This window comes from Lynx canadensis, chromosome D2, assembly GCF_007474595.2.
Source record: "Lynx canadensis isolate LIC74 chromosome D2, mLynCan4.pri.v2, whole genome shotgun sequence".
Taxonomy (NCBI): domain Eukaryota; kingdom Metazoa; phylum Chordata; class Mammalia; order Carnivora; family Felidae; genus Lynx; species Lynx canadensis.
Window position 1 is genome coordinate 83687351 of NC_044313.2, and position 13311 is coordinate 83700661.

The 13311-nt window shown below is 39.8% G+C and overlaps 1 protein-coding gene across 1 annotated transcript in view; it reads right to left on the minus strand.

Moving 5' to 3' along the window:
- PCDH15 (protocadherin related 15) overlaps positions 1–13311 on the minus strand; it is a 786947-nt gene that overhangs the window by 449065 nt on the left and 324571 nt on the right. The window contains 1 exon segment of the mRNA XM_032595259.1: positions 3217–3387. Coding sequence (XP_032451150.1) covers positions 3217–3387 — 171 coding nt within the window.

Genomic DNA, 13311 nt, shown 5'->3' on the forward strand with positions numbered 1-13311 from the left:
CAAAGCTTTCAAAATTTGAAGAATTTGTTGAGAAAAGGATCAGCAAGTATGTAATTACAGTCATCATGTCTTGTTTAGTTGATATAAATGGTTAGTTCTCTTGCTCTAAATAGCAAGATTTTATTTATTGAAATTTGCAGAAAATTTAGCCAAATATGTAAAGGAAAGTTTTTAAAAAGGAGTAAAAAAAAACAAAAAGACAGACATAAAGACAGCAATGTGAATGTGCAACTCAAAACCGAGCTCCAGTTCTCAACCCTAGTGAAACAGAGGGGACCCCAAGCGACAGGTGGAACAGCACAAGAAACCGGATGGCGGCTCCATGGCACATCTTACTTTCCAGCCGTCATCACGACAAGACTTCCTTCCCCAGATGTTCTTACAATGTTTCTTCCACCCTCCTCCCTTCAGGAGCTGGTGCATACTGTTAGTCCCTGAAAGTGGCCCAGGTTTAATGACACAGAGGGGGCAGTGCAAATTAGGAGTCCAGTCCATGAAAGTTCTGCCCAATTCCCCTGGGAAGCCCCTTCTTAGAACCCAGTGCCTTGCTGTGAGGGAGCCCAAAGAGCCCACGAGGGCCCCGTGTGGAGACGGAATGAAGCCTCCAGCTCACATCCCCAGCTGAGCTCCGGCCAACAGTCAGAGTCGACTTGCTAAGTTAAGCATTCTGAAAGTGGTACCCAGGCCTCAGGCAAGGTGTCCCAGTTGACGGAGCACAGATGGGATGGTCCCTCAAGTCTGGCAAAACTGCAGCTTTCGTGAGCAAATTTAAAAATTGTAATGTGAAGACATGTGAATCTTGGTGGTAGTCTCATGCAGTGATTGATAATCAGATCAAGCGCCTAATTTTGCAAGTAAATATGTTTAATTTTCCTATGTGGCAATAAAAATATGCCCCTCATTAAACAAATATTTGCCCTAACTACTGAAATTTGTAAAATTAAAATTCTCCATTTCACAGAATGTTAAGCAATGGGTCAATCTGTTAAAAAGGATGATGAAGCATAAAGCTTGATCATTCTGGGTTTTATAGCATAGTATTTAATTCAAGATACATGACTTTAAAAGAAAACAGCTTTTCGGGTGCCTGGGTGGCTCAGTCGGTTAAGCGTCCCACTTCAGCTCAAGTCATGATCTCGCAGTCCATGATTTCGAGCCCTGCATCAGGCTCTGTGCTGACAGCTCAGAGCCTGGAACCTGCTTCAGATTCTGTGTCTCCCTCTCTCTCTGCCCCTACCAGGCTCACACCTCCCTCCCTCCCTCCCTCCCTCTCTCTCTCTCGCTCTCTCTCAAAAAGCAAATAAACATTACATTTTTTTGAAAAAAAAAAAAAAACAAGAAGACAGCTTTTACTTATTAGTTGTAAGACCATAAAAGTTATGGAAACCCTTTATCTCAGACATCTCATCTACCAAGTGACCATAATAGTGATAGCTACCCACCAGGATTTCAGTTAATATTCCCGTAGAGTTTAGCACAGTTCATGACAATCTGAACAATCTCTATAACCACTAGTCACTATTAGAATTTATTTTTATTCCCCCAAATCTGGAGCATGGCCTTGTCCCTACCGTGAAACTGCATAGGAATGACAGAGATGCTTAGTCTGCTATCTGGAAGAGACAGGAAGGGTGCTCAGAGGTGCTTTATAAAACCAATGCCCTCTGCTTCCCAAACACCAACAATACATCAAATACTGTTAAACAGTCATCATGCTGAGCCACCAATTTTAGTCACTGTGTCTGTATGCCCCTTCTCTTGTGACCTCATTGGTATGATAGCTACATAAATCAACTCAAAGATAAATTAATACTGAAAATATTTTCCTCATAATTTCAATTAAGCTTTCAAAAAATAATGTTCACTCCCATTAATAGTCTTCTTGCTGGTATATTCAACAAAATCACACCATGACATATAACCTTAGGTCATCTACAACTATTTGTCCCGGCAAGTTCTACATTAGCCTTTTTGCCTTTGAAATTACTCCATTTAGCTGAAAATTTACATTATTTTCTTCATGAAATGCACATCACAACATTTCTTCCCCCCCCCCCCCCCCCAGCTTCTTTGCTTCACACAAGCCAACTAGACCACTAGTTACTTATGCTGGAAGACACAGGAGTAAATCTCAACCATTTAAGATCTACTAGATCTCAAAGTAAGGCTCAGAGATGCAACATTGGATAATGATCCTTAGAAGCGCACAGAATGCAACATGATTTACACTCAGGAGAAGGAATTTCTTTTTTTATTCTTTCAAAATCTCAAAAACAGAGAGGATTCCCCAAACCACAGTTCTTATGCGTTTGAGAGGAAAAAAACAAACAAACAAAAAAAAAAAAAACACCTCAAATACCTCCCAACAAAGTCTGACATCCTGAGACACATTCCAACCCAGAAAAAGCTGAATGTTTAACAGAAGAACAGCAAAGACATTAGTCAAGAAAAGATACTAATCTCCTAGGAATTTGGCTCCTTTTAAGGAGGATTATTATTATTATTATTATTATTATTATTATTTTTATTTTTAAGGGAGAAATTGATATTTTCGTGTAAGTAGGATATATATTTGCCTTATAACTTTTATTCTTAGGTATAAATATTTATTACCCAGGCCCAAGGTGTGAATACCAAGCTGACAGCAACTTATAGCTCTATTAGAATATTAAAAAAACAGATGTAGAATCAAGTGTAGAAGATAAGTATTCATGCCTTACCTTTCTGCTTCTTTAAAACACATCTTTAAGAATAGAAATGTGCATTCAGAATTCATTAGCTTCCACCTCCAAACAGCCAAGCACAATCTCCAATAAGATTTTACAACTCTTAAGAGGTTGAAAAGTACTCTATTGACCTGTATGTGTTCTGACTTAGGACTTCTAAATTTAAGGAAATACTGAAATTATTTCTTAGAGTTTCCTAGAACATGTTGGCAACTGAACTCTATTATGATCTATAGGTGGAAAGAATAAAACAATCAGTGTCAAATGGGTGGTTGCTTTGCGACACACTTTCGACTTTGTAAATGATGCCGTAATGTGTGGTGACCAAACTCTGCCATACTCTCTGAAAATGGTTTTAGACATAAATACTTTCAACACCCGCACCGTGCAGTTTGCTATTCTCCACTGACATGTTTGCAAAATATTTGAATGGGGTCTCATTGAGGTCAAAGAGGTGCAAGTAAAGGGGAAAGAATGGGAGTATATTTACCGGAGTTCTGAGCTCAGGTATGGCAGCTTGGTAGGTGAGCGGGCGACAGTCACGAGTGTTCGGCACAAGGACACAAGGAAGAAACATCGGACCCAAGTCATCTCCGTCCAGAATATCCACCGTGAGGGTGGTGGTGGTGGTTCGCCGCTCATTCAGATTTTGTGCCCGGTCCTGGGAGAGAGGAAAACAGAGAAGAAAAACAAAAAAAATGAGATGGATTTCACGTTCCCATCAGCTTGACTAGACTGGAGACAGAATTCTTCCTGATCGTAGGCACCTGATCTCTCTTAGAGCATTTACTTTAGAAAACTTGCAACTGCAATACTTTCTTAGCCCTTTGAGAGGGCAATCTTCTCCCAGCTCAAACCTCTTCCAGTTTTACAATCCAGCACCCTTATTCAAGGACCTGGGAGCTGTCCCTCTGGAAAGTAATCACTGAAGAAGACAGAGCCCCCACATCCCTGTCTCCGTGGGAGGATAGGAGCCTACCCTCCACACGAGGCTTGCGCCACATTGTGAAAATATCTCCCATCCTTAAGAAATGAAGCCATTTCACTTCTCCTTTGGGAAGACCAATTAGCAAAAACTCTTGCCTATTGATTCCTCCACCACAAGCCCAGCCTGGTGCACGCACATGCACCCACTCGCTCACTCTCTCTCTCTTTTAATGATATTTCAAGTAATCTAGATACATTTTAGATGAATTTTGATTACTTCCCAAAACAAACAACAACAAAAATGAAAACAAAAAACCCACATCCTGAACAAAAAAAAAAAAAAGAAAGAAAGAAAGAAAGAAGGAAGGAAGGAAGGAAAGAAAAAAAGAAACAAACAAAGAAAGAGTAAAATGAAGGGAGAAAAAAGAGAAAAAAACCCACCAGATGTGCTATACTCTTAATGGAGAAATGCTGTTTAATGATTCACATAAGCTTTTCTATTATAAATTATTTTGAGACCAGCATTGCTTGTCTTCTGGTAGGATGATGTTGTCATTGAAATAACCTAGTTTTCCAAGCTTCCAGGTTATAAGTGTCTTATTTTGCTTCTTTATTCTTTGGGATTCTAAAACCACAGCTTCTACGAAGGGTGCCCTTGTAGCAATAATGGGAACTATCTATTCAATGTTCTCTTTTTTCCACTATGTTATGGAACAATGAGAACAGGGATTTTGTTTTGTTTTGTTTTCCCCTATTTTACCAAGATACCACTGACATATAGCACTGCATGAGTTTAAGATGCACAACATTCGACTTGCATATATGTGAAATGATTTTACAATAGGTTTAGTTAGCATCCACCATCTCCTACATGTACAGAAAACAAAAAGAAAAAGAAAGAGAAATTCTTGTGAAGAGAATTCCTATCTCAGATCTCAACAATGCTCTATCCCTTCTTTCATCCGACTTGAGTTCAGAACGCATTCTGGTCTCTTCATTATGAAACAGCCTTGACTAAGATCTTGCCTACTCACTTAAACTGGCCCAGTGTTGTTGTCATTGTTGCTTTTCTTGCTGTGACAATACATTGTTATTAGCTATAATCCGTATTTCTGAGATCTCCCTAGTTTCTATCTAATGTCCGTTTTCTGGATCCCATCCAGGACTCCACTTATATTTTGCCATCATGTCCCCTCAGGCTCCTTTTGTTTATGAAAATTTCTCCAATTTCCCTTGTCTCTCATCTCCTTGACAATGTTGAGAACGAGTCAGGCACTTTGGAGCATATTCCTCAATGGGGACTTGATGTTTTTTTCAAGATCAGGCTGGGGTGGTACATTTTGGGGAGGAAGACCAGAGAGGTCCAGCATCATTTCATCACATTATATCAAGAGTATATTATTATTAACACGACTCATGATTTAGGCTAACCTTGATCACCTGGTTGAGCTTCTGTTCATCATGGTTCCCCATTGTAAAGTTATTCTTTCTTGTTTCCTTTTTCATTTCTTTGGGAAGGAATCACTATGTGAAGCCCATGTTAAGGAGTGGAAGTGATTTCACTAGAAATTCATATTAATTATATTTATCTAAAGAGTGTTCATCAGGAGGACACAAGGAAGACACATTGGACCTGTAATCTGCAAGTCACCAGGTAGTAAATCTAAGAAAGCAGAGGACAGGTTTTCCTTCTCAAAAAAAGGGATGAATACAATCAAGATTAATCACTACAAGATTATACTAATAGTTATGATTGGTTGAATGTATAGGGGATAGAGATATTTAAGAAGTCCTTTAATTGTAAATTTTCCTTGTCTATTGTATTCAGTATAGTTGAAAGTACAGTAGGAGCAGCAAATGGCATATGAGATAATTTTGGTGCTCCACAAATTAGCTTTAAAACTTAACACTTTAGGGCACCTGGGCGGCTCAGTCAGTTAAGCTTCTGACTTCAGCTCAGGTCATGATCTCATGGTTCATGGGTTTGAGCCCGGCATCTGGAGCTTGCTTCGGATTCTGTGTCTCCCTCTCTCTCTGTCCCTCCCTCACTCATTCTTTGTCTTTCTGTCTCTCTCAAAAATAAATATTAAAAAAAAAATTAAATACTATACTGTAAATGTATGAGTTTTGAGTACATACGGAAAAAATTATTATTAAAGTACAGTTGCCACACAATGTCACATTAGTTTTAGGTGCACAACATAGTGATGCAAAGTACAATTTTATGCCATGCCCCCCCACACCTGTAGCTATGATTGGTCAGCACACAACGTTATTACAGAATCACTGTATTCCCTGTGCTGTGCCTTTCATCCCCATGAATTATTCATTCCATACCTAGAAGCCTGTATCTCCCTTTCCCCTTCACCCATTTTGCCCTCCCACACCCATCTCCCCTCTGGCAATCACTATTTTTTTGAAAATACTAATTTGGCATAAATTCATATATTTCTTGCAAATTTTAAAAAACACAACTGGCTCATCAAATCTGACATTTCAAAAATTATGGTTGCTTAGGATAAAGTTTTTCAAAATGCCAAATCAATCAAAGTTGATAAAAAATATTAGATAACATTTGATGTGATATGGATGTGGAAAAATATCTGAATATCCCATAAGCAGTATTTCTGCACTTAAATGCCACACAACCTTACCCCTTATATGTCATCACCAAGTCAATGGTAGACACAGTTGAGTGTTTATCAAACTCTTTCTTTCAGTCTGTCAGCAACAAATCTAACTATTCTCTAGCTCTTTGGGTCATTAAGACTCCTTAAAATGGAGTAAAAGTGCGTAAGGGTAGGTGTATGTATGATTACCAAAATACATAATTTAGGTTTTTATGTCATATTTTACCAGCTAGACCCCAAGATCTGACCTTGACTGCCCATCTGCTTGCATTCACCGACCTTTATCTCACATTTTCCCTTGAGCTCCTCTCTCCAGCTTATCTCTTAACTCAGGCAAATGGAAAGCAAAACCTTCCCTCAAGTGAGCAAGCGAGCGACTGTCCTGACAAGACCTCCAACCAGCCCAGACCATGCTGACCAGTTTGAGCTCAATCCCTTACTCACGCCTGAGCCAATGGACCACGGCGTGACCTCCAGAAAGACTGACAACTATCTCTACCTCACTGCAATACTAAAATCTCTGCCCAAGGAGGAGCACAAGTCTCATTACATAACACACAACGTGTGTGCAGGCAGGTTTCCCTAGGACATACGCACGACCGTATGTCTGCGTCTACAGATGATGACGAGGCTCCCCTACTAAATATCCCTCCTAACCCCAAACAAAGGAACCCATTCCCTGCCCAGAGAGCCAGGGCTTTGGAAGTCATTCCCCATGATCTCCTCGTTTGCTGCAAATAAAGTTTTCTTTGTGTGGCAACTCATCAGGTACAGTTTCTGATGCACCAAGGAGCAGCTCACGTTGGTTTGGTTATAATATTGGGAAAAGACACTGTTTACAAAGTGTTGATTTACAAAATATGAAGTTTTTACTGGGAGGAAAAATAGTAAAGAAGCTACTGTCAGGGAAGAAAAAAAAAATTCCCTCCACCCTTGTAGCTTCTTGGCTGAGACCCCACACAAGAGAAAACAGATTAGCAGGAAAACAAACAAACAAACAAACAAACAAAATGCTTTAATGATATGTACACACACATACACCCAGGAAAACTGGGCAACTCCCCAAAATGGCCCAAATTGTCACCTTAAACCCGGGCTTCAGCAAAAGACAAAAGAAGATGTTGGGGATGGAGAGTGGGGAGAACTGGGTTTCAGGCAAGGCACAGTAAAACAAGGCTTTCCCTCTGACAGAAGCTCTCCGGATTAGCCATTCTCCTCTTCCTGGAGGGGGAGGGACACCCTTGCAGGTGGAGAGTCCCGTGTAGGCATAAACTGCCTACTTAGTTTTCAGAGCTTCCCTGTTGTCTGCTGTTTTGAAACCATAATCCTTATGCCAGTGAGGCATATTCTGGGGTGACAAATTCTGCTCCTCTCCATGTCTACACACAGAGGTAGCACTGACAGATACCCACAGTCCCTCTACGCATGCGGATATTCTGCAGGATTTGTCATTAATATATATTATATAACGTGAGGGGTATGAATATGAAAGTAAGTCTCCAGCTCACTGTGCACTTGTGAGCCCATGGAAGGCTTTAATCTGTGATGTTCTTCTCCCAGTTTAGAACCAAATTTGACCTTAAAAATTCATCTAAAACACAGCCCCTGGAAATTGAGATAAAAACCAAAATGAAAAGAACCTTTTGCTCTTTCTAGTAAAATGCTACTGCTGAAGATTATTCTAGATAAAAGAAATAACATTCTAAATTGGGAGTGGCATAAATAAAACATAATTATTTGCATAAATATTTTATGTGATTTCCTGAAGTCTGTATTTCCATTCATTCCTATGTGAGAATCCAAAACATATTAAAAACTAACCGCCCCCTCCCCACCCTGCCAAATTCCTTCCTTCTTTACTCCCATTTTCATTCCTCATTTCTCTTATTTCCTTTACAAAAGTAAGGTATTTTACATTTTTAAATATTTTTTAAAAAGATACTTCATTAGTTTAAAAACTATGACTGTAACTGTCAAGCAAGAATATATCTTTTTTTTTAAATTTTTTTTTAATGTTTACTTATTGTTTTGAGAGAAAGAGACACAGCAATGAGTGGGAGAAGGGAAGAGAGAAAGAGAGGGAGATACAGAATTGGAAGCAGGCTCCAGGCTCTGCGCTGTCAGCACAGAGCCCAATGCAGGGCTTCAACTCACAAGCGGTGAGATCATGACCTGAGCTGAAGTCAGACGCCCAACCAAAGGGGCCACACAGGCACCCCAAAAATATATCTATTTTAAAAGTTATTCAAGTGTGACTGTTTAATTTGTATTTTCTCAATGTGCATTATTATTTCACATATCACTTACACACTTGCTAACATTAAACATTAACGTCCATGAAACATTTAATTAGCTACCATACAAATAGGTCACTACTTAACTGTGAGTTCAGCTTACAAGGAAGTGCAGGTGATATGAAGAATAATCCAGTGTAAAAGCCAAAATCCAGTAATTTAAAAGCCTATGTATATTCAACACAGAATCAAGAAGGTCATAAGGAATATTCAGCAGTGTGTGGAATCTGACCTAGCTGGAATATTCTGTCTGGGCTGAACAGGAAAGCAGCACTGACTTGGTCCCTGAATCCTCAGCATGTGCATTCAAATTCTCAATCCACTGGTCCCATATGACGGCAACACAAGCTACAAACCTTGAGAACCACATTGTAACACGATGGCTGGTGTAGCCAAGATAACCACTGTCTCTGAATGAAGTATTTACTAAATAAGCAGAAATTTTCATCAACATATTGCTAGGAAGAACTAATTTATTTCTTCAAAAGAGAGATATGTGCTTATAACTTCAGAGATACTAACTTTTATAAATAGCTCAGAGATAACGGGATTCATCATCACAATCCACACTTTTTACAAAGCACAGTTTTATAAAATTGCAAATATTTAAACTGACGGTGTTAAGGAAATAAAACACCTGCGTCTGATGAGAAGTAAGGCCCCACCCCTTTATCCTAATCAAAAGGCTTTCTTTCTAGAAAATAGTTTCATTGTCCACTGTTCTTTGATCAGCGGAGATGAATACTAATTTGTGATTCACTCAGTATCTGCTCTCTATTTACAAGTGTATCCAGTTAAATATTGTCGGGGAGCAGAGCCAGGGATGATGTGGACTCCAGCAAATACTGAGAAATTATGTGAATCTCAGTTCTAAAATGAGGATGGAACAGGGGCACCTGGGTGGCTCAGTTGGTTTCTCCAGTGGGGTAGTCCTCATTAAAAACAGCCTTCGCTGGGGCACCTGGGGGGCTCAGTTGGTCAAGTGTCCAACTCGTGAGTTCGGCTCACATCATGATCTCACAGCTCATGAGACAGAGCCCTGCATCGGGTTCTGTGCTGATAGCACCGAGCCTACTTGGGATTCCCTCTCTCTTCTCTCTCTGCCCCTCCCCTGTTCATGTTGGTTCATTCATTCTCTCTCTCTCTCTCAAAATAAACATAAAAAAAAAAAACAGCTTTTAGGGGCACCTGGGTGGCTCAGTCTGTTAAGCATCTGACTGCGCCTCAGGTCATGCGTGATCTCACAGCTCATGAGTTCAAGCCCCGCGTCGGGCTCTGTGCTGACAGCTCAGAGCCTGCAGCCTGCTTCGTATTCTGTGTCTCCCACTCTCTCTGCCCCTCCCCTGTTTGTGTGAGAGCTCTCTCTCTCTCTCTCTCAAAAATAAACATTAATTTTTTTTTTCAAAAAACTAAAAAAAAATGAGTACGGAACAGACGTGCTGATGTCTTGGTTTGTTTTTGAGCCGCTGCCATAGAAGACTGGCATAAGACTTCCAACATTACATACTCAGTATTCAAGTGCTTTGTAGCTAAAACACACACACACACACACACTCACACACACACACACACACACACTGGCTAGCAGCAAGCACCTCCCAGACTCACTCATAGATACGTATATTACAGACTTTCATTACTTTATCAGCTATTTGCAGTAGGGAAAGAAAAAAATGCAACATAATTAGGTTTGCCCTGAATCTTCTGACCCTGACTCTTCACCTAGGACCATGGGGGTGTTTGCCCTGCTCTGCTCACCAATGACAGATGGACGATCCCTGACTGGAAACACGAAACTTATCCTAGAGTAACTTGATTCCATTACATTGTTTTATTCAAAATGCAAAAAAAAATGAAGAAGCAACAAGATTGTCTGGGTCTAAACCATTTTAGAAGTGATTTTTTTTCTTTTTCCTGGAAAGTGTGTTGTGTTTTTTTTTGTTTTTTTTTTTGGATTGAGACATTTAATGATTTTCCTTAATTTTTATGCACGCTGGTAGACAGAATAGCATGACACTTTGCATCTCCACATGCTTACACACCCTGACCACTGGGCACTGTATAAATCTGTGTCAGCCATCAGGTGCCATCACCATCTCCCTCTTTCACGCCTATTCCCCAGAGTACGCCCAAGAATGGGCGGAGCTCAAAACAACTGGTGTAAAATTCAGCACTTACTCCACAAGCAGTAGGAAGGACAGGTGAGGGAAGGTCAGAGTGGGAGCTACTGCTGAAAAGTTGTTTGCAGGAATTGACATCCAGAAGTATATGAAGTGATTTTTTTACATACAAGCCCATATAATTACAATGCTTACATACTGATTTGAATATTCATACATTGGGAGAAAAGACAGAGTAAGAAAGAAGCGGCATTTTTACGAATATAATATCTGTTACGAAAGACAACTAAGTGTTCCTTCTCTACATTTTTTGATATTTCAGAAAATATTAAAGTCTTCCTGTTATTGGTAAGATGATTTAGAATTACTCTATGATTTTATTTTAATTTAATTTTTATTTAATTTTATTTATTTTAGAGAGAGAGAGAGAAAGTGGGAAGTGCAGAAGGAGAGAGACAGAATCCCAAGCAGGCTCCACATTCAGCACAGAGCCCAATGTGGGGCTCCATCCCACAACCCTGGGATCATGACCTGAGCCAAAATCAGAGTCAAATGCTTAACCAGCTGAGCCACCCTGGCATCCCTACCCTGGCTATGATTCTAAATTAAATGTAAACTTTTTTTTTCTGACAACTAATTAAGGGCTCTTGAGTATGGAAGAGTCCTCAGTATTTCCTTCAGGAAAACAGTAATACAAAGGAGAGCTTGTTTTGGAACAATATCCATGTATAAGGAGATAAGTTTGATTTGTTTGTGATTTAGGGTAACATAACAAAATCGGAGTTTGTGGTACAGACTATATTGGAAACTTTGACAGAAAGAAAACCTAGGGATCTTTGTATAATCTCTGAACTTTCTTTTCTAGACTTCTTTTCCTTCTGTTTTCTAGAATTAATCATTCTCTCATTGCCCATTCATACTTAAACCATGATTAATAATGTTGCAAATATTCCTCAAGTAAACAAGTGGCAAGTTTTCTTAATTTTGTTAACCAAAACTCTTCCAGCTTATTTAAGAATCCCAACATGTGGGGCGCTTGGGTGGCTCAGTCGGTTGAGCATCCGACTTCGGCTCAGGTCATGATCTCGCAGTTTGTGGGTTCGAGCCCCACATTGGGATCTGTGCTGACAGCTCAGAGCCTGGAGCCTGTTTCAGATTCTGCGTCTCCCTCTCTCTGCCCCTACGCCACGCACGCTCTGTCTCTCTCTCTAAAAAAAAAATTTTAAAAATTAAAAAAAAAAGAATTCTAGTATGTCCACAGGGATAAAAAGAAACTTCCTAATTACACGAAATTAGAATAGTTTCCTTTGTACATCAATCAAATCTTCGTACCATAAGCAAAGCCAGGTCAAAGTTGAGTAATTTCAGTAATATATCATCACTCTTCCATCCACTTACATACCACCTACTTTAAAATCAAAACTGTTCATATTTCAACTCTCTTTAGGACTCCAAGAGAAAAATGTAGGTTTTGAATGTACGTGATCTACGTTGTACGACAGTTTACGTAGCATTGACAAAATGATAATAAAAAAACACCAAAGGATATAAAAATGTAACTAGAAACATGTAACAGTCTGTGGACTTCATGATCCTATATAAATATAAAAGTGTAAATTATATAGATGAAAGGGTTCCGGAGTGGCCCCTCCCAGAATGTGCCACTTTGACATGTGAGTTATTGTGAACACAAAGCCCCTGAGACCCTATGTCTCAGGAGATACTTTTGTCCCTCTCTTAGCCACACAGAAAAATCTCATTTGGGGTATTTCACAGAATATGAATTATTGGAGATAAATTTTACCTGAGTGAGTCCTCTGTATGTAGAACAACCAATTAGCAAACATCTGCTTTTCTTATCACCCTATGAACTGCACTGTTTTCTTGTAAAATCCTAGACCCCTGCCCCCTTCTCCTTAGTTCAGAAGGACATATATTTCTGATTGTGCCTGTGTTTGGAATGTCTATGTGGATTCCCATACATATGCCTATTAATGTTGATTTCCTCCTGTTAATCTGTCTCATGTCAATTTGATACTTGGTCTGGCCAGAAGGACCTTGAGAGGGACAGGGATTCTTGCTCCCTGACACAGACGTGGGTATTCACAAAGCAGTAAACATTGAACAACCATCTCTCTGGGACGAGAAGTCCTGATTCGTAGCACTGGTCATTGTCCATACTCACAGTGGCCACCATGGCCACAAAGGTGAGGTCACTGAACTCGGAGTAGGGAAGGGAGCTCACCATTGGTCCTCAAGCAAGTAGGAGTCAGCTTTCCAGCTCCTACAATACACTTTTTTAAGTAAATTATTTTACCTAAAAAGTAGAGGCAATGTGCCATTCTTTATCTTGTAGGAAAGTGACGTGCTGTAATATTTTGGAAAATGATATGGCAGTGTTTACCAAGATTAAAAGTATATTCCTATACACACATATGCATATATAATTTTTCCCATAGTGATTTCATTTTTAAATTATCTATTTTGGGGTGGCGCCTGGGTGGCTCAGTCGGTTAAGCGACTGACTCTTGACTTCAGCTCAGGTTACGATCTCATGGTTCCTGAGGTTGAGCCCCAAGTCAGGCTCTGTGCTGACAATGCGGAGACCACTTGA